The sequence below is a fragment of the Pipra filicauda genome, unplaced genomic scaffold, assembly GCF_003945595.2.
Source record: "Pipra filicauda isolate LSUMZ 115617 unplaced genomic scaffold, ASM394559v2 scaffold646_size190468_pilon, whole genome shotgun sequence".
Taxonomy (NCBI): domain Eukaryota; kingdom Metazoa; phylum Chordata; class Aves; order Passeriformes; family Pipridae; genus Pipra; species Pipra filicauda.
In genome coordinates, this window is record NW_024104805.1 from 10,463 (window position 1) to 37,736 (window position 27,274).

A 27,274-nucleotide genomic window follows, 5' to 3' on the forward strand; every position below is an offset into this window, starting at 1 on the left:
CACGGGCGGTGACGCGGGGCGGGCCGCGCCGCGCTCGCCGCGCTCCGGGTCCCGAGGCCGCCGCTGTTCGCGCTCCCCGCAGGCCCCGCCGGGACCCCGATGTGAGCGGCGGGCGGGCACGGGCGGCCCGGGCACCGCCACCCGCCGGGGCTCCGCGGGAAGATGACATCGCGGAGGTGAGGCGGTCAGGGGGAGCGCAGGGGCCGCTGAGCCTCGGGGAGCCTCCGCCACCGCACCCGGGGGGCTGCGGGCACGGGGGGGCTCCCCACGAACGGGCGGGACTCCCGGGACACGCTCCGGCGGCGCCCATCCCGCTCGCTCCCGGGGGGATGTCCCTGCTCCCGCACCCCCCACCTCCCACCCTGCACGTTCTCGGAGGGATCCCCCCGCTCCTGCACTCCCCACCCCGCCCGTTCCCGAGGGAATCACCCTGCTCCCGCACCCCCCAACTCCCGCCCCTCCCTTTCCCGTGGGAATGTCCGCGCTCCCGGCCCGTTCGCGGGGAGATCCCCCTTCTCCTGCACTTCTCCCATTCCCAGGGGCTTCCCCCGCTCCTGCACCCTCACCCCCGCCGATTGACGGGGGGATGTCCGGGGGAAGGCGAGGCGTCCATGTGGCTTCGGTAGCCGGAGCTGCCCCGGTCCCACCGATTTCGGGGGTTCAGGGAGGTCTCCCCACGTTCCCGGGAGTTGAGAGATAAATTCATTGTGTGTGGCCCCCACCCAGTGCCGGGGCCGGGGGGACTCGTGTTGCCATCACGGGACAGGCACTGGGGACTTCCAGACCCTCAGAGGTGACCCAGCTGTACAATGAGTGTTCCTGAGCCTCCTCCCTGGGCTCCTCGTTTATCATCAGCACTCACGTTAATTTCAAAACCCTGTGGAGTTGAAAACCACGATGATAACCAGCTTTTTTTTGTTGTAGTTTCTCAGTGTCCATAAGGTAATTTGGTGTTTGTCTGGCAGTAAGTGTCCTTTGGGGCTGAGAGGTTTAGGTGAACGTTAGACTTGAGAGGAATTACTGTCATGGAAAAGAATATAATCATCTTTGTCCTTTTTAATACCCATTCTGAGATTCACAGAACCACTGAATGGTTTGGGTTGGAAGGGAACTTAAAGCTCATCCCATTCCACCCCTTGCCATGAGGGTTTCCACTACACCAGGTTGTTCCAAACCCCCTTGAACACTTCCAGGGATGGGGCAGCCACAGCTTTGATTGATTCACCTCTTGAATTCACCTCTTTTAATAAGTAATACCTGTTAAACTCTAATTTCTTCATGGTGACTTGTCCTCTTTCTTGTCCTGCTTAAGAAGGTGGATCTGTATGGGTTGGGTTCAATGCATGGCCTTTTATAGTTGGATTTGGGGTTTTTTTGGGCGTATGTAGGATCTCCAGTGCATGTTGGGTGTTCTGGATGGCCCTGCTGACAACTTGTATCCTTCCTGGCAGAACAAGGATACAAGTTACCTTTTGGAAACACTTTTGGAAACACTGCTTCTGCTCAGAGCTTGAAATTGTAACTTGTGAGGGAGACTGAAAAAAAAGCTGAGAAATATCAACTGATGAGCCTAAAAATAGGAGTAATTAACCCACCCATCAGTGCCTCCCGAGTGCTGGGGCTGTGACAGCTGAGACAGGACTGACTTCATCTCTCCTGCTCTTGGAAAGGTGATTAGAAAAACCCAGTGCCAGCATGGAAAATTGTATTGATTTCTCTCTTTTTCTGTCTTCATTTGGTGAGAGGGAATGTGCTGGCAGTGTGGGACTTGGGGAGCACAGATCCTGCTGGTCTTCTCTGGACCACGATTACAAAAAAAGGGATAATTGTGGGAAGGCTGGATTTCCTACCGTGAATTATTTTTCATCAAAAGGTTCCTTGCTTAGCTGATGCCCCTGAGTTTTGTAAATGAGACCCTGCTCTTTTACCAACTTTGTAAATTAATAAGGGACTGGGAATGGTGTGTTCTGACCCCTGACTTGGAATTGCTACTGGGAATGATGGTGAGGAGCCAGTTTAATGAGAGTGTGGGTTTGTGTGTGTTGTGTTACTCCTGTGATTGTATTTACTGCCCTTGGCTGGGAGAGCTCTGCACCTGCTGCTGGGAGAGACTGGAGAGGGAAAGCAGGATAAAAAGCCCAAAATACATTCCATCCCTATAAAAGGAAGTGCAGGAGAAGGTCCTGGCTGGGGGTTGTGTTACTGGGGGGTGTGTGCTCTCTCCTCCAGTTTTTTTTTTTTTTGGAAGGGATGCAGCCCAAGGTTCAAAGGACACATGTGGTGGCAGCACTTCAAATGCAGATCCTGGTCCCGGGGCCGGAACCGCCGAGCAGGGATCACTGACACCCCCATTTTTCTATTTGGGGTGCCTGACAAATGCACCTTCCTACTCAAAGCCAAAAATACAGAGATGAGGGAGCAGGAGGACAAGTTGCCATCAGAACCAAAGTTATATAAAGTGCAATAAAACCTATCACCCTCCCAGGTGGAGCTTGGCTTTGCTACTTGGCTTTGGCATCTTCAGTAGGAATTGCTTTGTGTTTGGGGGTGAGATTTGGGGTTTTACACAGTGTATCATCTTTTTAACCTCTCCTTTAAATACTTGTTAAATAACAAGTTATTTGTGGTCCCCTCTGTGCATTAAAGTATTATTTTTCTGTTTGTTCACATCTTTTTAACAGCTCGTGTACACTTACTTCCAGATACATTAGAATTTCTAAGATACAGAAGATACTCTATTAATTAAAGTTTATGGAATGTCACCATATAATAAACCTGGAAAACTAATTCCAGTAATTCCTCCTTTGTACGTTTATATATTTTTTTATGTGAACTCAAAAATTTGCAAAGTTTTCCCTTGAATCCTGTGCATAATTAGAAACCTTGTGAACTGTTCAAAATGTTGCTGCACTTTTTTTGTGTAGATTTTTTTTGTTTTCTCCTAATGAAAGTAAAATTTTGGGAATGGAAGTGTTGTAAATATATCATCAGCTATTACCTGTCATGCTGAAATATATTATTTAATGTTCAGTTCACCCCAGGTGCTGATGCTTGTGTGGTTTGGTTTTCGACACTGCATCAAACCAGACCTTTTCTTGACCTTTGAATAGTCATTACGTAAATGTAGCATTATTAATTAATTCATCCCCACCTGCTGTGATAACTTGGAAGTATTTTAATATTTTCTCCTGTCCCATGCTGCATAGTTTTGATTTTTCTGTTGTTTTTCAGTGAAAAATAGGGAGTTTTCACTAGATTTTCTTGGTGTAAGCAGAATATTATTAACTAGGCAAAAAAAAGCAAGGTGAACAAGAAGAATCATTTACTTAATAAATATAATTAATAATATTCTAGAATCTCTAAAACTCTTCAGAATGTTTTCATGAGAATCCATTTCTGAAGAGAACAGGCTGGATGAAGCCGTGGTGGGAATATTGTCAGCTTTTCAGTAGAGAAGGAATTGCTGAAGCAATTGAATTAATAGTCCTAAATTTAGATTTGCACTCTCGTATTTTGCTGATTTAGCAATTTAGCATGAAATGCTGACTGGATCAGGAAGGCTCAGGAAAGCTATGGAAATTTTTGTAGCTATAACACTCCTATATCTGTAAAGAGACTGGTTATGGAGTCTTCTGGGTTACTTTGGAGAAGCCAAAACTTTCTGTACCAAGAGCAGCAACCTCAGTTCTTCCCGCTCAGTAGAAGGAGATAAAGGAAAAGGGATGAGGGTTTTCCTGATTTTAATTCTGAAAATTAAAGGTGGTCTCGTAATTGCCAAGTACAATTGTGACAAAGCCTTTCATCCAGAGCACAGGGATGTTGTTTAGTGCTCCAGGAGTGTAATAAAACTTGGGAATTCCGGCTAAGAGCAAAGGCAGGTGTGTTATGGAACGGCTCCGGATGAGTCTGTCTGAAGTTAATGCCAGAGGTGGGACATGGATCCTCTTGGCCACAGCCCAGATCCAACCTTGGCTCTGTGTTAGTCATTCAGGGCCCTTTGTGGGTGGTGAAGATCAATCTGAGATTCCTCTGGGGTTGTATTTAAGTGGGATTTATCCGACCCCAGCACCGCATTCTTTGGCGAAGGTGGAAGAGGAGTAGGTTGTTCTCAAGTGGAGTTGCTTCCTGACCCTTCTCAGCCTGTGCCCTAAAACATGAGGTTTTGTTGCATTATTAACCTTTAAAATGTTGTCAAGTGGCACAGGGGATGTTTTGTTTTATTTTTAGGTATTTTTCCTGTTTGTCTCTGAGTTTCTTTGTGTGTCATGTCTTCCTGGAGTAAGGAAATAGGACTTCTGGTCTGTGTTTATGTTGTGTGTCTTTGATACCATTTTAACCCAGTATGTATGAATGGAGTTCTTTCCCTTTCAGAGCTTCTCTTGCCAATACATAAAATTGCAATGCAATATGAAACAAATAATGAATGGAGATTTTTATTAATTTAGCATCAAAATTCAGCCCTTCCTCGTTTTGAAGCCATTGGATCACTCTGTTTAATCCTGTGGAAGTTAACTCTGAAAACCAGAAGATCTTCTGTTTATTTATTAAGATTCTTTATTTTTAATCTCTTTTAGATGGTTTCATCCAAATATTACTGGGGTGGAGGCAGAAAACCTGCTGTTAACAAGAGGGGTGGATGGCAGCTTCCTGGCACGGCCCAGCAAAAGTAACCCAGGAGACTTTACCCTCTCTGTCAGGTGAGCTGAAATATTTTCACTCCGTCTCCCCAGATAAAGGTCTTCATTTAGTGCTGTTCTGCAGGGAAAAAGTTGTGGATGAACTACTTGTAAGAGGTGAAATAATGTGCAAATCACTTTTTAATGCTGACTTTTCCCTCTTCTTTTCCTCCCATTTTCCCTGCCGAGGTTCTCAAATTTTACCCAACTTGGGGAAACTATAGATTGGAGGGGAGTGAATTCTGGTTTTAGAGGGACAAAAAGGTTCAGGGGAAGCAGAAGTAGGTTGATAACAGCATTACTTTTAGCCCTTTAAAAATCTGTTTGATAAGCATCTGGAAGCAGCAGAGATGATGGGAATTAGGGATCAAGCACATGCAGGAAATGCTCTGCAGCCTCTCCTCATACAGGAAAAGTCAGCAAGTTTTTGAGGGCAACTGTGATGCTTTTTCAGCTTCCAAAATAGGCCTTTTGTGCCAGTTGTCCCCTGTGTGTCCAGTGGTGGGGATGGGGAAAGGACAGCAAGAGGAAGTAGATAAAGGAAAAGGGAAAAGTGGGATTGGTGATAAGAATTCTGGTGCTTGGATGCTTCTGAGATAACAGACCTTGAGGCATAGGAGGGGAATCCTGCAGGGAGCTGTTTTTCCTTAATATTGGAGACTGTGGGAGCAAAACTGTTTACTGAGGAGGGACCTCAGGAGCTGCTGGGAAGTTCTGGGAAAGGAGCAAACCAGCTCTGATGGGTCTCTTTGAATGCTGAATTCTGACCCCTCCACCCTTGTGCTTGTATGAGCGATTTTGGGGCTCTGAGGGGTTCCTAATGGAGATTGTGAGGCTGCAGAGCTTACACTGGCTTCAAGGATCCCTTCAGTATGATGTTTTTTCCTATTTTTCCTGGCTGCTGGACAGACAAGCCACTGCAATGTGTCTGAAGCGACTTCAGAGGGGCACTAACTCTGCTCCTCTGCAATGTTCAGTTGCAAAGTGCTGCAAATGTGAGTATGGATTTCTCCAGCTCAGGCAGCAGAACACTAAATATAAAAGGGATTGATTTGCCATCAGCTGATTTGTGTTTTTTTTTTTTCCCCTGTGTTTCCAATACCAGACGAACTGGAGCCGTGACCCACATCAAGATCCAGAACACAGGGGACTACTATGACCTGTACGGGGGAGAGAAGTTTGCCACGCTGGCTGAGCTGGTCCAGTACTACATGGAACACCATGGGCAGCTCAAGGAGAAGAATGGAGATGTCATAGAGTTGAAATATCCACTGAATTGTGCTGATCCTACATCAGAAAGGTCAGAGAAGTGGTGGTGGAACCTCAGGACCCACCTGCTTCTTAATAAATGCCCTGTGTCCCTCCTAACACTGCAGCCAGTCTTCATTTGAGGAAAGGGTGGCCCCTGTCTTGGAGTAATTTCTGGGAGATTCCTTGCAAAGGAGGTTAATAAACATGGCTAAAGGTGAAACAATTTAAGCCTCAGAACCTGTTTCCTTCAACATTCTTCCTTGTGTGATACAAGACCTAAAAGGAGGGAATAATTCCCTTTATTTTAACTACGAGAATGTTTTATTGTAGAAGTTCTTCTGAAGCTGCAAGGAATTCCCAGGTCAATTTCTGGACATAACTTTATAGTTCTAGTTATAACTATATAACTCTAGCAGTGTGAGAATGTGAATGACATACAAATCCTCAAATTCCTCAAATCCCGGTTTGAGGAACATGGTTAATAAGGAGAATCTGAGATGTTAAACCTGAGGAATTACGGAGGTGTCAGAAATAAACCTCTGTGGCCAGCAGGTATCTGTTTATCCCTGGAAGTGAAGGAACAAGGGAAAATATCCACACAAGTTCTCTCACTACTCAGAGTGTCTTGTATTTAACAGTGGTGGGGAGAATTGCTGGTTTTTTGGCCTTATTTCCTGAAGAAATGAGATTGCTGAGATTATCCTGTCTACTTCCTAATGGGATGGAAGGGTAAGGTCTCTAGGATGTGAAGTTCCCACAGGTTTATCAGGAAAGTGTGGCTTCATGAAGGAAATAAAAGCAGAATGAACACCTTGGCTGAGGAGGAGGTTGCAATGTGAGCTGGTGTTTGTTGGACACCAGGGAATCCACTGGGACTGTTGTGAAGGATCCAAATCAAAGTGTGTGAAATTCAAATGTCAGCACCTGTGGAAGTGCTTTGAAGTGTTTCTGTCTTCACTCCTGTGTGTGCATGTACTTCCAAGGCTGATTTTATATATTATTTTTATAAACTGAGGCTTCCTGTAGAGCTGGACAATGTTCAGTGAACACAAGGATTTTATTTTATAATAAATAATTCGAACAAGTGGATTCAGCCATGGCTGGAATGATAAGCGGAGTCTCTCTCTGTATGTTTATTTAAAGGTGGTTTCATGGACATCTCTCTGGAAGAGAAGCTGAAAAGCTCTTAACAGAGAAAGGAAAACATGGAAGTTTCCTTGTGCGGGAGAGCCAGAGCCACCCTGGGGACTTTGTCCTCTCTGTGAGGACAGGAGATGATAAAGGAGAGAGCAATGATGGCAAATCCAAGGTGACACATGTCATGATCCACTGCCAGGTATGGAAACCACGGGCTCCTTTTAGCAGAGAATTCCATGGGCTGTGGGATTTGAACAGGAGGTTCACCTTCCACCTCCCCACGGATTGCTGGATCCATCCCCCTTTCCCTGTGGGTGACACAGATCAGGTGTTTGATCCAATGAACTCACGTGACAGCACCAAAATTCCATCAGGGGTTGTTTTATGTCATTTTCTTTTACTTCTGTTATCCCAGAAGGCAGTGCAACAACTTAATTGTATTAAAACAACTAAGCTGCAATAACTGAAATAGTTTGGAGGCAGAAATGGCCTACAAGGACCATGTAAAAACTACCAGAATATTTTTATTTTTTTAAGAAACCCTCTTTGATTTGCAGTTGACTAGTAGTAGCATTTATGACATTGAGGAAAATAACTTGGCATTGCCTCCTTAAAATAGGCAGGTGCCAGGCAGTACCAGCCTTTCAGGGCACATTTAGCTTTGGAAATCAATTCAAATTCCTAATTCCTGGATTCTCATCCTGTAGCTCCAGTATCTTGAGCTGACTGAACCCCAGATAAACTGATTTTCAGTGAGATGACCAAAAGGTTCATGCCCTCCATAGTGTGTGTGTGTTTCTGTTATTGAGGTTCTGCCATCCCTTAGAAGGATTTTATGAGTCTTCTATATCTGGTTGAAAGATAATTTCTGCTATGATGCGCAGCCCAAAGGTGCTGTCAGTGCAGGTGTCACTGTGGGAAGTGCATTTGTTTTGATGAGCATCTGTCTTTGAAGGAGCTGAAATACGACGTTGGTGGAGGGGAGAAGTTTGACTCTCTGACAGACCTGGTGGAACATTACAAGAAGAACCCCATGGTGGAGACTTTGGGCACAGTGTTGCAGCTCAAACAGGTGAGTGAATGGAGAAGACACCCCAGAGCTCTGCTACCTTCAAAATATATTGTGGCAGTGCAGCTTTTTCATATGCAAGGTCCATATGCAAGACCTTTTCTTTCCTATTGCAAAAATGCAGAACTAAACTTCATGAAACAAAGTCATTTAAATGGGAAACAATTTCCTTTATGCCTGTAAAGAGATAAACTTGTCTCTGATGTGTCAGAACGTCCCAGTGTCATTGTGGTCCACAGGGATTGCAGGGAGAGTCCAGAAATGAGGGACTTAATGTATTAAATAAAAACTATGATTCTAAAAGCCCTTGCTCACTGTCCCTTCCTCGCTACCCCTCGTTGCGTGAACTCCGAAGTTTTGAAGTCAAAGAGGTGCTTGGATCCAAGAATTCCTGGATAAAACATCCTTAGCTTAGAGGACTGTGTTTTAGTTGTCTTTTCACAGTAGTTGTTTGTTCAGCCTCTGCTGTCTGTGTCTCTCAGCCCCTGAACACGACCCGAATTAACGCCGCCGAGATCGAGAGCCGCGTGCGGGAGCTCAGCAAACTGGCCGAGACCACGGACAAAGTCAAGCAGGGCTTCTGGGAGGAGTTTGAGGTACTTCAGTGCATTCCAAGGGTTAGGGGATTAAATCTACACTACTAAAAGCTAAGATTTTGTAGGGTTTTTAGGTTTGTTACTGTCTTCCCGGCAGTAACAAACTTCCCTCTCCCCCTCTGCCACCTCACATCTCTGTTCTTCTCCCATCTCCATGTGTTTAAATTTTACCAGCTCCACTCCTGGGGAGAGAAATATTTGCCTTTTTCCCTGAGTTTGAGAGTTAATGATGTTCTTCAATGCTACTTCCATCACTTCAGATCCTTGGTCTAGCTCCCATCTCCATGTGTTTAAATTTTACCAGCTTCATCCCTGGGGAGGGAAATATTTGCCTTTTTCCCTCAGTCTGAGAGTTAATGATGTTCTTCAGTGCTATTCATCCAGTACCTGGCACAATCCCTCCTGGGTATCCTCCCAACTGCACCAGGAGGGAGCCTCCTGTGCCACTGGCCCACCAGGACAATCCATTGGGTTCCTTCTTCCTTTGGCAAGTTGGGGACTATGGCTTTAAATCCCATGGGATTTTTCAGTCAGTAAACACCCTTTCCTTATGGCTTTTTGATGGACATTCTGGCCTTTTGATGGTCATTTTTGGGGACCTTAAAGCTGTTGTGTAGTGGTAACAAGCTCTGAGAGGAAGCAGCATTGATTAAATGTATTCCTTGGACTTCTGGAGATCTATTTTTGGTTTGTTTTGGTGTTTGATTTCTGCCCTGCAGCCAAAATTCCAATTTCCAATTCCAAATTCCAATTTCCTCCCAGAAAGAGTGTAAATGGAGGGGGGGAATGGCTTCAAATTGAGAGTAGGTTTAGATGGGATATTGGGAAGAAATTCCTCCCTGTGAGGGTGGTGAGACCCTGGCACAGGTTGCCCAGAGAAGCTGTGTCTGTCCCATCCCTGGAAGTGTTCCAGGCCAGGTTGGATGGGGCTTGAGCAACCTGGGATAGTGGAAGGTGTCCCTGCCCATGGGAGGGGGTGGAATGAGATGAGCTTTAAGGTCCCTTCCAACGAGTTCATCTCATCCCTACCATGGGCAGGGACACCTTCCACTAGCCCTGGTTACTCCAAGCCCTGTCCAACCCGTCCTGGAACACTCCAGGGTCTGTATCATGGACTGGTTTATACCACACACGCACACACACACACATAAGGAAACCACCGGTGGAGTTTGGAATTCCACCAGCAGATGGCAACAGGAAACTGGGAAGTGCTGGGCTGTGCCAGAGGCTGGTTTGGTCTGTGATGCTGTTTGGAGAAACTCCTTTTGGACCAGAGATATCCATTAGCTGAATGTGCTGACCAGTGTGCTCTGAGATTATTGTCAGGAAGGGAGAAAGAAATCCATGAAAAGTGAAGAGTTACCAAAGGGGTAACACATTTCACTACGAGTGTGGGTGGAATATCAGAAGGTGAACTTGTGGCACTGGGAAGTGATAAAATGAGGATTAGGCTTTCTCCTCTCCCCATGTGCCCAGTGTGGAGGGACAGTCCTTGAGCCAGGGCTGCTGAATGATCAGAATGGTCACAATCCCTGCTCTGGCCACTGCTGGGCCTTGAGCCTCTGCTTTCCCCTGACAGTGGGATGGGGGATCCCATGGGAGCAGTTCTCATCCACTGCTTGTGAGCTTTAACTGGAGGTAAATTGGCCTCAACCTCTGAGTTGCTTTCCTTGCAGAATTCAACACATGAACTTGGACCTGGGGCCTGGAGGGTTGGGAAGATTGAGTGGACTTCCATATGGGAATTACCTGCTTTGGCCAAGTGATTAGTGTGTGTTCTGTTCTATCATGACACAGGCACAGATATTGTGCCTGTGGTTGCTGTGGGATTTAGCCCAAATTAGCCAAGCAAAGGGTGTCTGTTGGCTTTCCTGAAGTCTTAAGCATGTCTTGCTCTTATTCAGAGGGCATAAAAAAGGAAAAAATGTGCCCAGTTGTCTTCTCCTTGTAGTTGGTGCTGGGAGCTCTGAATTAATGAGAGGGGTTCTCTTGTGTGATGAGTTCAGGAAGGGATTGTTGCTCTATTAAATATAACTGAGCTATTAATTCACAGTTAGGACTTTCCTGACCTCTGGTGTTGAATAACTTTGTCTTGTAATGGATCTATCAGTGGGTCCTTAAAAGCCAGGAGAAGTCTTACAGGAAAAGTAAATGGAAGAAATTAAAGCTTTTACCTGTGAGACTTTGCTCTCCCCTTTCCCCTTCTAACTAACTAACTGCTGTTAGTGAGGTCAGCACTAAACCTTGGGCTTTTTTGGAAATGAAACAATCTCCTGGCAGTTTTAGTGCCATTCTTTTCCACTCACCTCAGGGAAGCTCCAGCTGTCCACCTTGGTGGCTGGAGGCAGGGAGCAAACTCCAGGTTGCCCATGGATCTCTGTCTGTGCTGTTTATGAGCTGCCAGCCCAGATGGTGGTTATAAATTACTTGTCTTCAGGCAAGAATGTACCTCTTGTCCCGTGAACCAGCAGACAGAAATGTTGACAGTCCTTGTAATGTTTTTCCTTCTGAAAAATGGTTATTTGGGGAGCTTTGTGCTTGGATGGTGCAGTGGAATCGAGGAGGATGTTGCAGATTGATGGCTGCATTGTGTACATCCCTTAATGGGCTTGTTAGGAGTCGCTGCTGCTCATGGATCTCTCCTCAGGGAGGCTCCAAGCAATAATAATTAACTCTGTGAAGGAAGATGGGTTTGAAACTGTGGTTTCCACACACTTAATTGCTTCAATTTTTTAACCTGCTGAAAAGTTTAACTTTTGCTTGGATTCCACAACAAACGATTTATAGGGATGTGCTTTCAGTCTTTTGCTTCACAAGCGTAAAATTTTGCATCTCTGATATTCCTTTGCCTTTAGGATGAGCCTAATTGTCCAAGGTCATTAAGTGAGGCAGCAACAATAACAGGGACTGAAACAGGAGTGAGCAAATGTGCCTGACATGGCCAAGCTTTAAGTAAAAGAAATGCCTGGGAGAGTCTTAAGGGTGGGAATAATCAGGGGGAGCAGCTTCTAGAGCCTGAATGTTCCTTTAAGTCAGGCCAGTGCTGCTTTGGGATTAAAACTTGGAGCTAAGCTTCATTGAAATAGGGAGAAATGCCACTGAGGAGCATGGCTGGAGAAGTATGGAATTGCTGTTGTCCCTGTCACATTAATTGTGTACCAGGAACTGAGAAATGAGCTCCTTCCCTGCGGGAGAAATCCTCACTCGGGTATGTTTCTGGACTAGAAGGATTTATGCATAACCCTGTTTGTACTTACCTAATTCCCCCTTTCTCTGGGAGAAGGGATTGCTGGGATGGTGGTGAACAGTCCATCCTGCTTTTATTGAGCCAGGTCTTTGTGCTGTTTCCCTTCAGACTCTGCAGCAGCAGGAATGCAAACTCCTCTACAGCCGTAAGGAAGGGCAGCGCCAGGAGAACAAGAACAAAAATAGATACAAAAACATCCTACCCTGTAAGTATTGATTTGTCTTTGTCACCTCAGCCTGCTGCCCTTCTAGGCTTTATTTTCTTAACTCCCAAACACAGGGTTAATTAAGCACCACTGTGCTTTTGCTTCTCTTTAATGATAATTTCCCCCTTTATGTTGTCAGAAGGAGCCCGTGTGATTTCCAGTTTGTGTTCCAACACTTGCACTTTGTAGATACCCCTATTTCCATCCCCAATTGTTGTTTTCTTTTATCTTCAGCTTTCATTTCAAAGCCTCCCATCCCCTAAACTGTTATTCAACAAGCTGAAATACTTAAATTTAAGAGGATTAATTTGTTGGACAAAACTGCAATGTGCAAATCCAGAGGCTGTTTGTTTGACTGTCCACGTGCTCCTGACTTACCAGGGGACGTGGAGCCTTGTTTTGGTTGAGCTTGTCATGGCAAGAAATGGCAAAAGAGGAAGTCTGGAATATTCTAATCACTAATTTACCGAGTTTGACAACTTCAAGGCTTCTGTGTGTTCACAAGTGTAGGATGCAAGTGCTTAACATCCATATTTATTCTTCCAGTTGATCACACCAGAGTTGTTCTCCACGATGGGGATCCCAATGAACCTGTTTCAGACTATATCAATGCTAATATTATTATGGTGAGTATATTCCCACCTCCAGGAGCCTTCTTGGCACATCCCATGTCTCCTCTTTATCATATTCACCTAAATTCAGGTGAGTCTTGTCACCACTTGCTGAACTGTTGTTTGGTTTTTTTTTTTTCTCTCTAGCCTGAGTTTGAAACCAAGTGCAACAACTCAAAGCCAAAAAAAAGCTACATTGCTACTCAAGGTTGCCTACAGAACACAGTGAATGATTTCTGGAGGATGGTGTTCCAGGAGAATTCCAGAGTTATTGTTATGACCACAAAAGAAGTGGAAAGAGGAAAGGTAAAATCAGGCTTGAACTGGCCTTGGGAAAGGTCATGGCATTTGAGGGCAAGTAAGGACTAAAGTGACTGAGATAAATTGATTTATAGCTGGAATCTGGTGTGCCACCAGATTCATTGGAGCTCTGGAAGGTGCTGAGTGTCCTTTTTCTATTGGTGCCTGTGGGAATTGAGGATATCCTCCTGTCATACCATCAGGCCTCCCTTTTCTAAGGGTTGACTGATTTAATTTTGTCTACTGAATGTGAATCTGTGTATTTTAAACTTGTTCAGGGAATGAGGCACTGGAATGTGAGATGGAGCCAGGCAGGAATTCTGTGTGCTTGGAGGGGTAAACTCCCTCTTCCTGTAACAAAGGTCTTCCCATTAATTTCAGCTGATCAAGCCTGGATATACTTCACTGGAAAAGCAGAATTATGGGGCTTTTTTATTACAAGATGAACAGAGACGATGTTTCTTACCTAAAAACCACATTATCATGTGAGAGTTGTTGCCCCACATTCATCTTGTTCAGGTCATGTTACTCCAGTGCTGTTCCCTCTTCTGATTCAACTTTCTAGGCTGGAAAACTTTATTACTCTGTGGTGAGCTGGTGATTCCAGCTGGAAATGCCTGGTTGGAATCCCCAGCCAGGTGGGATTTAGCACTTTTATTCCTGAGTCAGGTGCTTTGCCTGCCCTGTTCTGCATGGACACAGCTTCCTGTCCACCCCCTGGGCAGGGTTTAATGCTCTCAAAACTGAAACTTTCCTGTGGTGGTTTATCCCAAGAACCCCCCTTTACCTTTGATCTCATCTCGCTCCCTGTCCTCTGCCAAACCTGAGGTTTTTACTTTGTTTCTGGCTCCTAAAGACATGTGGCAGGAAAGAATAGGAAATAGTTGAACACTGATATCCTGGCAGCACTCACACGCAGCTTCCTGTGTTTGTATGGATTTATCTTTGGAATTTGGTGCTTCTGATCCTTTTTCTGTTTGATAAACACTTTCTGCTCTCTCTCCTTTTTTTTTTTTTTAATTTTCTATGCTTCTGCCATCACCATTGTCCAGCTTTTTACCTTTTTCCCTATTTCCTGATTTGGTTCTGAATGGAAAGCTGGTACCTTGTTAGGGGAGCATCACTTGGGAAAAAAGCCAAATTAAAAGTGCAGAGAAGTTTTTCTAGGGGTGAGTGATAATTGCAGGGGTTCCTCACCCCTGTTACAAGAACAAGCTTTGTGTGTATGGACTGAAGACAAATAGTGAATTTTATTGACTTCTCCCCCCAGCTGAGATGTCAAAGCTGCCTTTATTTGGTTTAGACTTTGTCTTGTGAATCCTTTTTTTAGCCTTTTAAACTTCTGCCCATTCATCCCCCTTATAAAGGGACAGGATTTGTGTTTCCTTCCTGAGAATGCACTGAAGGAGGGAGAAGCTCCCCCTTTCCAAGTGACATCCCTCTTGGTTCTTTGTTTGGGAAGAAAAGAAATAAATTATGGGGTTGTTTTGGAAGAGTACACCTCTCTTTTCTTCAAGTCATTTATTATTTTTTCAATAACCTCCTGAATGGCCTTTTCTCCTCTGCAGTTTCTCCATTATTCTTCCCAAAGTTTGCTGGAGAAAACACTTCAATGCCTGATCACTCCATCAGTGCTGCATTGATGATTTTTTCTCTACCCTTTATTGTTTTTTGCTGCATATTTCACTTCTTAAAGAATTGCAAATAACAGTCCTGATAGAAAAGCAAAGCTTTTTTATCTCAGGCCAAGATTTCAGACCTGCAGGAAGGAGAACTCTCTGCACCAGAGCTGAAATTCAGGAGCACATTGCCCAAGGAAAGGAGGAACTGAGAGACATCTCAGCTCTGCAGCGAGTTCTGCAGAAACAGCAAATACTTATAAATTAAAATAGTGGGGTTTTGGAGCCAATCCATGGAGCCAGTAATAAATGCAACCCCTCTGGCAGAATAAAGCTAATTTTAACATCATGTCACTGTTCAGACTTGCTCTACCAACTGCTCTCGTGTTCAGAGCTCTGTGTTGAAACTGCAAGTTATTTATGTTGGAACCCACCAAGAACAACATCTTTTCTTTAGTTTCTACCCTTATGACAGGGAAAGAAGGGCAAAAATAACACAAAAGCAGCTTGTTGCCTAAATAGGCTGCAAATTGTGTTTTCAACCATCTTCCTCTATCTTGGGTTGGCAGAAGAAACTTCCTTGTGCCGTGTTTTCTCATAAATATGCAGGAGGAGCTGCAAATAGACAATATTTCTTTGTGGGACTTGGTGTTTGGGCTGTGTTTGCCGTTGCTGGAAGCTGCACCTGCTGTAATTTCTCATTTCATGCTGCATTCCCTGGAGTTGCTCTTTCCTGACCTGTCACAGGAACCAAATCCAAGTGGCCATAGGTGAATCCATCCCTCAGTGGATGGAATATATCCCTGGCCACAGATAATCTGGATGGAGAAGCAGAACACCAGAAGCCACAGGCACACGAGGCTTCAGTGCCCTGCACAGGGAGCAGTTCCCTGGGGATTGAATTAGACCTGTGTTAGTCCTTCCTGCTCCAAGGCATAGAAAAGCAGGCATGGAAAAGCAAGCATCCAAGTTGAATTTCTGCTAAAAATGGTTTACTTGTATTTATTTTTCAGCCTGGTGGGTTTTGGTTGTAGGATCACCTGTAAGGCTGCAGCTTTCTGCTGGGAATTCAGTGTTTTGAAACCTGGAGATACAATATTTTAATCTTCGGGTTTTGAAATTATCCAGGCACAGCAGGTTCTAATATGATCACAAAAGCTGATAAGAGGGGAAATTGCCTGTACCTGTTTGAAATCATCCAGTGGTTGTTATGGAGAAGAGACACTTAAATGCACTTTACCTTGTCAGCAGTTGGTGGGAGGAATTGTCCTCTGTGTGTTCTGAAATTAAAGCTCCAGAAACATGTTAAGCAGTTTGCAAAACAGCCGTTTTTTTTCTGGCTGATTATTCCTTTTGTGCTGTTTTTTGGTTTTAAATCTTGCAGAGTAAATGTGTCAAGTACTGGCCTGATGAATATTCCCTGAAGGAATACGGGGTGATGCGTGTCCGGAATGTTAAGGAGAGCGCAGCACATGATTACACGCTAAGAGAACTTAAACTTTCTAAAGTTGGGCAGGTAAGTGTGAGAGTAACTCTGTCCTTTCAGTTTAGGTTGCAGATCCCCCCCCAAAAATTGGCACAAATCGACCCTTTCTTTGGAATCAATAAAAGCACCAAGAGATTAATAAATTGAGCCCTGTCTTTCTTTGAAGCTCCACGTTTAGTTCCATCCCTCTTTCTCTTTGTCCTTGGGATAATTGAGGATTCTTCTACCTAAGCAGTTTTTGGCAGGAGATGCTCTGCTGCAGAGCTTGGAGGGAATGTGTAAAGAGGGACGATGCTTTTAACTGATCACACTTCAATCCAGCCAGGAATTTGTTCCCTCTCATGGAGGTGGTTGCACCAGAAGAAAAGGTTGTGTGTGGGTCCAACGTGTAGGAAGTTCACTTAAAGGAAGGATAAAAAGGTGAGGAAGGAAACAGTTAGTGTGGAATTAGAGTTGTTAAGGAACAATTTGGATCAGGGAGCAGAACAAACCATGTGAGAAGCAAATAATCAGGATTTAGTGACTGACTTGTCAGGCCAGGAGGGCTCTGGCTTATTCCTTCCTTTCGGAGTTGTGGATACTGAGCAGCAGGTTGGATTTGGAAGTGCCACCTTCCCATCTGACTCAGCTTTGCCCCATAAATGCTCCTTTAGCTGGATTTGTTCTGAAGGGGTTTGTTTCCATGCCTTGTCCCTCCCAGGGGAACACAGAGAGAACAGTCTGGCAGTACCACTTCAGGACCTGGCCCGACCACGGCGTTCCCAGCGATCCTGGCGGTGTCCTGGACTTCCTGGAGGAGGTGCACCACAAGCAGGAGAGCATTCCTGATGCCGGACCAGTCGTGGTCCACTGCAGGTGAGGTGATGGGCTGAGCTTCTCCTGCTGCTCCTCTCTTTGGCCTGGGGAACTGAAACCTCTAAAAAAAGGACAACTCTCCCTTGGAACTGCTTGGAATTCCATCTGTCCAGGTGTTTTTGCTTTCTGTTTTGCACAATGTCGTGTTCTGGATGGGTGTCACATGAAGCAGTTGACTTTCAGAGTGAGCTTGTTTGTATAAATAAGGATTTTTGGTGTTGAATGAGAAGGTGGAACCTTGGCTGGCACATTTCAGATGTGGGATCAGGGAAATGCTAGTATCCCATCCCATCTGGGAGGGCTCTCCTCAGACTGGGCTTATAAATGAGAGACTTTTTATAAGGCAAAGAAATCTTAGATCTGACCTTATGTGGTTTTTTTTCTGATTCAGGGATGTTTAAAAGTCCTGAGGTACAAAAGTCCTAATGAATTCTGTCTCTTCCATGTTAGACTGAGGAGGTCTCTGGTCACTTTTGGCTGTGTGGTTTAAGTCTGGCTATAATTTGGAAGCCTAATATGAGATTCTTCCTTGGGTTGGTGTTTTGGGGTCTGTTCAGAAAGAGCAGAACAAATAACCTTTTTTTCTCTTTTTCCAGTGCTGGGATCGGACGAACAGGAACGTTCATTGTGATTGATATTCTTATTGACATCATCAGAGAAAAAGGTGGGTCACCCCTTTTATTTTCCTGTGGGACTTTGACAGAAACATCAGATAAAACCACAGGAGTGTTGACAGAGGATTCCAGTGATTTACAACCTTGGTGTGTTTATTTTCCCGTTTTAATGTTGTGATGATTCTCCTCAGGTGTGGACTGTGATATTGATGTTCCAAAGACCATCCAGATGGTGAGATCCCAGAGGTCAGGAATGGTGCAGACAGAGGCCCAGTACAGGTTTATTTACATGGCAGTGCAGCACTACATCGAAACCCTCCAGCGCAGGATCGAGGAGGAGCAGGTCTGTTTGTCCTGAATATCAAATTGTTTACTATAATAAATAGAAAATTGCATTTCAACAGGGAGCAGAGTTGCTTGTTTGCTGCCTGTGATTTTTGGAGGCTTGGCTGCTGACTTTATAACCAATGTGTGGTGGAAAGGCTGGGTCTGAACCTGGGAACCCTCTTCTGTATTTCAATTCATTGTGCTTAAGAATGACTTAAGTTTATTAGGTGGAATCCTCTCCTTAAATTACTAAATGCAATCCTCTGCTATCCTCCCTGTCCCCAGCCCCTGCACCCAGATCTCTAATTTCCTTAATGTTATCTAATTTCTTGTGCAAGAAGAATAAAAGATAAAGGTCTGTTAATTAATACAGAACCTTGTGATTTGTTGTGTTTTAAAGAGATTTCAAATCTGTTAACTGTGTTTTTAAGACAAGATAATCAAATGCTGGTCACTCTAATTCCAGTTTTGGAGTTTATTAGTAAGAAACCAGTACATTGGGCTGAAAGGTTGAGGGATGAGTGGTGATTTTGCAGTGCAGTGTCCAATAAAAAGCAGTTACAGGAGTGATTTGGTGTGATAAGATGGGAAAGGCTTTGGAATAATGGTGACAACCACAAGACCTTCACCTCACCCTTCCTGTTAAAGTAATTCCTTCACTCAAATTACACAGTGTTTTACAGGAGTTTGGAATAAGGAACTGACATTATTCTGTCTCTGTTCTGTGCCCTGACCTCTGGTCATCTGGGATTTTTACCTTTTTGTTTCAGAATTTCAATATCTTTGTCTCTGCTGCTGCTTTGCTGCTCAGGAGATAAACCCCCAGCCCAGCTTAGTGCCAGTGTGAGGTGTTAATCCCAGCTCAGGGCTGGAGTGTCCCAGCCCAGCCTTGGCTCTCTGGAGTGTGGCAGAGCTGAGGTTGTGTTTCCCTACATGATTATTTGCCCTGTTCACTGAGAGGATGGAGCCTTGACTGCTCTCCCCAGGACACTCTTGTGTGCTCTGGTGGTGATTAGACACAAAGTGAACAAGAAATCCCTCAGGTGGATTTTTTTCCGTGGCTTTGTTGTCTCCCCTCTCCTTGGAGCTGCCTGGTGTCTGTGTGTGTGTGCAGTTCCACAAGCTCTGCATCCTCAGCTCTTGAGCCCCTTTCTGCTGTAGCAGTTACAAAGCAGAGCTTTAACTCTGCCTTTTTTGCTGTGATGAGGTTTGAGTGGTGTTTTGGTATCAAGTGGAGCAGTGATGAGGCTCTGTTGTGGTTCATCCATTACCAACTCAGAAGGCTCAGGTATTGAAGGAACTGGAAATAAAACATTGCTTTAGTTCAGGAGGTCTTGACCTATGACTGGTGGCAGGAACAAAACAATGTAAAGCTTCTCAGCCCAAAGCAAAGCTTGTGGTGTGTGCAGGAATGTGGTGAACTGGGAATGCTCCAGAGCACGTTTTGAGAGAGCACAGAAGAAATGTCTCATTGATAGAATGCTGGAATTTCACCCCATTTGGGAATGAAACACTGTGTTTTGAGAAACTTGAATTTCTGGAACCTTCTTCTCTACACTTGCTTTAATTGCAAAGAGGGAAAACCCAACAATTAGAGCCTCTTTGTAGGGACCAGCGTGGGGTCCTGTTCCCCCTCTGCTTCCCATCTGGATGAGCTCAGGCAGCTCTGAAAAGGAATTGGGAAGTCACATTATGTGTCGTGTCCTGGAGGATTTACAACCAGCTGGATCTGTGAGGAGCTGCATCCCTCCCCAGAGATATTCCTGCTTTTCCTTAGTGTTCAGGACAGACTTTCCCTACTCTGCCAACGTTGCAATGCTGAGAGCCTTCAGTTTTCCTGGAGTTAAGTGCTGTGTTAAATATTGCTTGTCTTCCCACAGGCATAGTAGAAAAACAGAAGGAATTTGGTTTAGGTTGGGGCTTTTTCCCTGTGAAAATGTATATTCTCTTGCATCCAGGAAACAAGTTCTCACCACATTTCTGTTACTCTGAATTAGGAAGGATGATTACAGTGAATTAAGTGGAAGGAAGAGAAGCCAGATATCTACTTTTTCTTGGCTTTTTTTATCTGTTTCAGTCAGTTTAAGGAATAGATCTGACAGTTTTTTTTTTAGATTGCTTTTACTGCCCAGCACACCTGTAGTTGAACTGCCCTTCATTGTGCGGTTTGGGTAGAAATCCAGCCCTACTTTGGGGCTCCAGAGTATTTTTGGCATTATTTATGGTTTAGCCATAACACTGTAAAATACAGAGAGTTTGAACCTTTGGTGTTTCTTTAAATGTTATTTTTTAGCAGGCAATCAATTGGGAGTTGGGGGTCTGTTTGAAAGCAAGAAAAAGCAGAGAGGGGAGAAGTTCAGTGAAACACTAGAACAAATTTATCAAGTTCTGAGCATGTTTCAGAAGAGCATCTTGGAAAAGCTTCAACCTGCATTGCCATAGGAATGTTCTTAATGGGAATTCAGGAGCCAGAACTCCCAGGAGGCTCCGACAGCCTCTGCTGTCGTGAGATTGGGCCAGGCCAGCTACTCAGGACTTGGTGGAGCAGTAAAGGAACTCAAATCCACACAAAAAATCAAACCTAGTACCCTGTAAAGCTTTAATTCCCGTGCTGTAGTATATTCATCTTGTGAATATTTGTGTGGAAAAGGAAAGCTCCACATCCCCTCCCTTTCCCAGCGTAGTTCCCGCGTGGAGCGTCGGGATCTGGAGCTCAGTGCCAGCACAATTGGCTGCAGCCTGGAGCATATGCTGCACCATCCAAATAACAGCTTGGCTGCTTTTTATATCAAACCTAATGGGCTCAGGTATTATTTTATTAGAGATCCTGCAAACAGCATTGTTACTCCGTTGGCCACATCTCCAAGCTGGAAATGAGATCAGTGGGGAGCCCACTGGCTGCTAAAGAATGAAAGTGGGGTTTCTTCTGCCAAGGAAGATGAAGGTTGAGTACAAGTGCTGGTTCATAGGGTTGGGATGTTGTGGTGGAAAGGGGAATGTGGAAAAATGAGGATTTTCAGGTCTTGTAATCCATAGCTCAAGCCAACCTTTAGGTCTTCTCCATGTTTGCGTGTCTGCAAACTGAGCTGTCTCCTCACAAACCTTCCCTCTAAAACCATCCTTGCTTAGTTACTCATGTAATTGCTTCACTGCTTCAATGACTGTTTTCCATGATTAATTCCAAACCTGGCTTTTTGGTGTGTTTTGCTTCACAGAAGAGCAAGAGGAAAGGTCACGAGTACACAAACATTAAATATTCTTTATCGGACCAGACGAGTGGGGATCAGAGCCCTCTCCCACCCTGCACCCCGACCCCAACCTGTCCAGAGTAAGTTCATCTCTGCTCTCATGTGGAAGTTTTGAGCTCTACTGACTCATCAGGAACCTCAAATGAGGCTGAGCTCGCCCAGAACCTGCCCTGGACTGTTGCCTTGGGCTTTGCTCTGAAAACAAATTGAGCAAAATAATTGTCCTCAAACTGGATTCTTGGGACTCTAAATCTTTGTTTCATTTCAGAATGAGAGAAGATAGTGCTAGAGTATATGAAAATGTGGGGCTGATGCAACAGCAGAAGAGTTTCAGATGAGAAGATGTTCGGAGCCTCCCATGCCAAGGCAGGTGTGTATGGTCAGGGTGGGGGGGTGTACAGCCTGGACTTTGGGGAAAATACACACAATAATGTCCAAAATGCTTCTAATTTATCCCTGCCTAAATTCCAAAAGCTAATTTCAATTTAATTTTAATAATCTCACCTTCTACTGCCAAAGCCTCACACAGTTTCTAAGCCAGGTTTGAAACTTTGGGTTTAGTTTAAGCCTTTTTCAAGTCAAAATTGAGCATTTCTGTATGTCAGAATAAGAAATAACTGCTGGGTTTTTCCTATATAATTCTTTTTTTTTTTCTTTCCCAGAAATTAATCTGGTTTTTAAAAAGGTCAAGAAAGAGATGGAAGAAGCTTCACATGAACAGTGAACTCTGAGGGCTTGGTACCTTTTTATTTACGGTTTTAATCCTTCAACAGTAGGCAAAACTTCAGACCATCTAAAGATTGGTTTTTATCTCTTCTCTCCAATACCTGATTTGCTCATTTTCCAAATAAAAGGAAATCCCTTCTACAATGTAGACAACTACTTTGTAGAGTCAGTTTTGAATCCTGCAAACTGTTGGACTGTCATCCATGTGTTTTTTAAATAGTATTTTTGTTTCACAGTATGGTTATTAGTGGGGGGTTTTTTCCTTATTTGAGCAGTTGTGGGTTTTTTTGGGGGGGGAGGGGCTGGGGGGGTGGGTGAGGGGAGAGCAATGACGTGGATAAATCCGTTACACTAATGTAAAATACTGATGGGAACAATACTTGATTGTTGGGAAACAGTGGATCACCAGCGGGAATGAATCAACTGCATGATCAAATTAGTCCTGATACATTTCAAACTCAGACTGAGCTTCCTGGGGTGAGCAGTTATTGATATGAAGGTGCTTTTTGTGATAACTGGTGGCTTGATTCTGACTTAGCTGAGTGGCTGGATGGGCTGTTTTTGAGTAATTCTTGCTTTTACATCAAAGTTTCTTTTCCATGATCTCTCCACCCAGAATAGAAAGTTGCTGTTTCTCTCAGGAGACCTGAGTGGTTTGTGAGGACACTGTCTGTGTTAATTAGTCTGTGTTCATCTATTAAACAAGAGACTGAACTTGTAGAGTTAAGATAGTTTAAAAAGTTGCATGATGATACCTTGGCAGCACATTGAACCCGTGAAACCAGTAACCCAGTGTTCCCTTGGGGTCAGTACCCCCTTCCCTTCTGCAGGGGAGGTGGGAGCTGGGCAGCCTTCTGGATTTTTAGGAAGGCTTTGTGCTGGTCTAAAAGGCCAAACTGCAGTTGTGTGGGGAAGGCAGTGCATGGAAGAATCCTCTGGAATTGCCTTAGTGGGACAGGGCAGCAGGAGCAGCAGCGAGGCCACGCCGGGTGTCACCAGGCAGGACTTTGTCACCCTCTCACCCCAAGTGCCTTTTGGAGCTGCCTGGAACTTGCTGTCCCCATTAAAAATCACGTTAATCTGAAACCACTTCTGATTGTCAATGAGCCAAAAGCCTCTTTAGAGACTCCAGAAGGAAGGTCTGCTGAGCTGCCACTTGTTTGGGTTCCTTCACTTTGCCCTGTCCAGTTCCCTGGACCAGCAGTCCCCTTGGAACCCAAGGAGTGGGGACTGGTGTGTCACCAGCACCTTTTCCCATGGTTTTGGGGGAGTTCTGTGACTTTAGGGGTGTTCAGGAATGATTTCCATTTCCATGCACAGGGTGACACTGCACAAACTGCCGTGTGCAGGGAAACGGGGCCGATGGAATTGTGTTATTGGCCTTCCTGGCGGAATTCTGCTGAAGCCTGGAATGTAATTAATACAGCTTTGTGAAAGGTTAAGTGTGAGATTACATTACCTTTTCCTGAGAGTGCTTTGCAAATTCAAATATTTGAACAGTTTGTTTGAACTGAATGAAGGTGCTTCGTTAATGTTAAGCAGAATTTTGTTACTTTGCCTCTTGTCCTTTTTGTCTTTTGGGGCTTTGGGATTTATTTTTGGAACTCCTGTCACCAGCATACCATAAGATGTGTTTTACTGGCATAGCCTTATACTGTAGTCATAAATACTTGTGCCCTTTCTAGGTCTGAATAGATGATGATGAGAGAGGAATCTGTTAATTTTGGTGGGAGATGCCTGTTCTCCATCACCTCCTTCCTCTGTGTCCCTATTTCCAGCTGCCTCCTGCTGAACAGGGATCAGACAGAAGTGCTGGTATTTGTAGAGAGCAATTAAATATTTGCCTCAAACTTGGTGCAGAGTTAGACAAATCCTGCACTTCATAGGTTAGAGCTAGGTGGGACCCAGGCTTGGGTTTGGAGCTGCTCTGCTCCAAACTGGGAAGTCAGGGGGGAAGTCAGGAGAAGGGAGAGAAGGATCCTGAGGCAATGTCCACTGGCTGAACTCAGTTCACGTGTTGTGTCTTAAAAGATTGACCTGTGTAAGCAGCAATCAGTTCATGGCCAACATGAAGTTGCCTCATGACCTCATTTGAGCTGTTTAGGGGTTTATTTTGAATTTTTGTCTTTAGAAGCAGGGAATTCTTGCTGCAGAATGTGTATTAATCCTGGGGAGCATATGGTGGGAGAATGTCAGCGAGGGGGGAGCAGAATCTGAAAGGTTGGGAATAAATAAATTCTCCTCTCTGCCCTGGAGTGTTGGGCCCTGGTGACACCAGAGGGGAGACCATAAAATGCACCAGAAAATCTGTCCCCTTCCCCACACCAGTGAGAGATGGAGGGTTCTTAAAGGAAAATAATTAAGAAATTAAGCATAATTAAGAGAAATAATTTAAATTATTTTAAGCAAATAAATTTCAAGCTGGGCTTTCTGGCAGATGAAGCAACAAAGAGCAATGTCCTTTGGTTCAGGGGGGATCAGTGAATGTGGGTTTTGTGTATTTCTAGTGAGGTTTTTAGGGAATTCCATTTTAAGCATTGATTTCCAAGCCTGTTCTGTATCAATGAATGGAAAAGGGATGCAGGGCTGAAGTGTTCTCTTGGAGAAGACTTTATTCCACAAGGGAAATTTACCCCAACTCCTAAGGCACAATAATTTATGCCAGCATGAATTTGCTGCAAACTTCATTTACTGAATGTTTTAGAGCATAAACTTTAATTTCAGCTAACTGTTGTTAGGCCTGATTCGTTCTCCTATTAATCCTGACCAAACTTTACTTTTCCCTCTTAAAATATGTGTTGGAAACACAATTAACTAGGACACAGCTAACAAAGATACAAAACCTGTTTCCTTTTTTTGTTGTAGGGATGAGAGAATTCACAGCTGGTACTAGAATGTGTTGTCAGGTTTTGATTTTTCTACCCATAACTTCATTATTGCAAATTAATTTGTAATTTCTCCCTTTTAAATAGTGAAACATAATTAATAATTTCAAGCCTGTTTATTTATGACATTATTGTGATTTTTTTTATTACAGTACTAAAGACTAATGAAAAAGGATCCTCTTATTAGGTGGAGTAGACCTTGCATTTATTTTTTTTTCCTGCAATGTATGAAGTATTGTACCAGAGTATTAAATGAAATGTAATATTTTATTGAAAAATTTCTATCCTTTAAAAGGAATACATTTAGGATGTCATCAATTTGATGTGAATCATGTAAATGTTGATAATGAGCTGTTTATTCTCCATCTGGTGTTTCAAAAGACTCACTTCTTGCCTTTTGCCCACGTACAGTCTGTAGATCATTTACCATTGTCAAAATGTGACATTAAAATAATAGTTCCTGTATAGAAATATTGGTGGTTGTCCATTGTTTTCTGGGCTGGTATTTATGGGGTTTAGTTCAGCTGCAGTGGGATTTTTTTTTTTATTGCTGCCAAGCTGTATTATGAGAAATAAAACATATCTGTAAACAGCAGAAATTAAAAAAAAAAAGGAGAAAAAAGAAATAATTAAAAAAAAAAGAAATAAAAATCATTTTCTTAAGCTGGTTTGTCAGTTCCTGTGTTCTCCAGCTGCAGGCACAAGGGATGTGGTGTTTAGGCCTGGATTTTCCAGCCTGGATCAGTGTTCGGAGCAGAGCCCCTGCGGGAGGAGAAGCTGCAGGAGAGCAGCTGGGTTTCCTGAGAGCCACTGGAGCAAAAGTCCTGTGAAATAGGATGTGTTTGAGCTTTTCTCTCCATGTTCCTCCGTCTGCTGCCAGCCCTGAGAGGTTCTCCAGGTACAGCCCTCCCTGTCCTGGGAGCCCTGGGGGTGTCCAGCCCTGTCAAGGGTGTCCCCGCTCCCTCCTGCTCCTGCTCCACCTTCACATCTGTCATCTTCCTCCCTTTCCTTGCTTTGGAGCTGGATGTGGAACATGATGTGGAACAGGAGGGCCACGGAGATGCTCCGAGAGCTGGAGCCCCTCAGCTCTTGAGACAGGCTGGGAGAGGCTCCAGGGAGACCTTGGAGCCCCTTCCAGTGCCTAAAGGGTCTCCAGGAGAGCTGGAGAGGGACTTTGGACAAGGGCCCGGAGGGACAGGACAAGGGGGAATGGCTTCCCACCAGAAAAGTGGAGATTTAGAGGAGATACTGGGAAGAAATTCTTCCCCGTGAGGGTGGTGAGGCCCAGAGAAGCTGTGGCTGCCTCATCCCTGGAAGTGTCCAAGGCCAGGTTGGATGGGGCTTGGAGCAACTTGGGCTAGTGGAAGGTGTCCCTGCCTATGGCAGGTGGTGAAACTGGATGAACTTTATGATCCCTCCAACCCAAACCATCCTGTGATTCCATGCTCAAAGCTGGATGTGGAAGGATTGGCCTCTCTTTTTGCTGTTGGCATATAATCAATCAGTTTTAATTGGAAAGAAAGGACAATCCTGTTCTTTCTTGATCCGCATCCCACTGAACTACAACCAGTCCTTCTGGGGTGAGGGAGAGAAGCTTTGCTCTCACTCCTGCTGCTCCTTCCTTCAGTCTTTCATGTCTTGCACTGTTTGTCTTTGGGTCTCTGCTGTTTCCTGAGATCCTTTTATTCCGGCCCTGTGCAGTGACTTGGAGGAGGGATTGGTGCTTTGAACTGGAGTTGGATTCACCCCAGGCTCCTCTCTGCCAGCTGCTCCTGCCATACTTCAAAAGCTTTCAGCATTCCTGACTCTCCAGCACTTGGAACAAGACACTTCCCAAAATGGGAAATGCTACCTGTTCTCTGGGCTGGAGCAGAGGAGTGAACACCTGCCCCCAGCATTTGCATATCAGTCTCATTTTAGGTCCACCAATACTGGTTTGTCCTTCTTAAAGCCATTGGGAATGTTCCCACTGGGGAATTGATCCCACAAATCAGCCTGTGTGGCTTCAACATGAAGGTTTTTATTCAAGGAATGTTCCACAAAGCGTTGTCTCCACTCGATCCCACTTTGGGGGCCGAGCATTGCAAATGGAACTGAGCCCTCCTGCCACTTTTCAGGGAATAAAGGCAACATGAGCAGTGCTGGTCAAACACCGAGCAAAGAGCAGCTGAATTTGGAGTAAAACAAGCTTAATCTCAAGGCAATGGCACAGCACAGAAATAATCCAGGGAAATGCCAGGAGGGAGGCAGAGCCCTGTGGTCGGGAGCCACGTCCGAGCGGAATCCAAACGAGGCCGGGAGCTATGTGGAGCAGCTTGGGTTTAAGGCGATTATCCTGTGGAGTAAGACTTATTTATTTTTTTTTTATGAATGCATCTAACAGTTTGCATCCATCTCTGGGTGGTTTATAATCCCTTCCAGG

The 27,274-nt window shown here is 44.6% G+C and overlaps 1 protein-coding gene across 1 annotated transcript; it reads left to right on the top strand.

Annotated features, from left to right (window-relative positions):
* The first annotated feature begins 38 nt into the window (after window positions 1–38).
* On the top strand, window positions 39–22,123 carry PTPN11 (protein tyrosine phosphatase non-receptor type 11). The gene is made up of 16 exons (XM_027714860.2): window positions 39–176; window positions 4,575–4,697; window positions 5,782–5,976; window positions 7,071–7,263; window positions 8,020–8,136; window positions 8,616–8,729; window positions 12,085–12,181; window positions 12,728–12,807; window positions 12,940–13,098; window positions 16,096–16,227; window positions 16,898–17,052; window positions 17,649–17,716; window positions 17,858–18,009; window positions 21,209–21,321; window positions 21,510–21,611; window positions 21,904–22,123. Exons 1-15 carry the CDS (start codon window positions 163–165, stop codon window positions 21,577–21,579), a joined length of 1,782 nt encoding a protein of 593 aa, XP_027570661.1. The 5' UTR covers window positions 39–162; the 3' UTR covers window positions 21,580–21,611; window positions 21,904–22,123.
* Window positions 22,124–27,274: the final 5,151 nt, after the last annotated feature.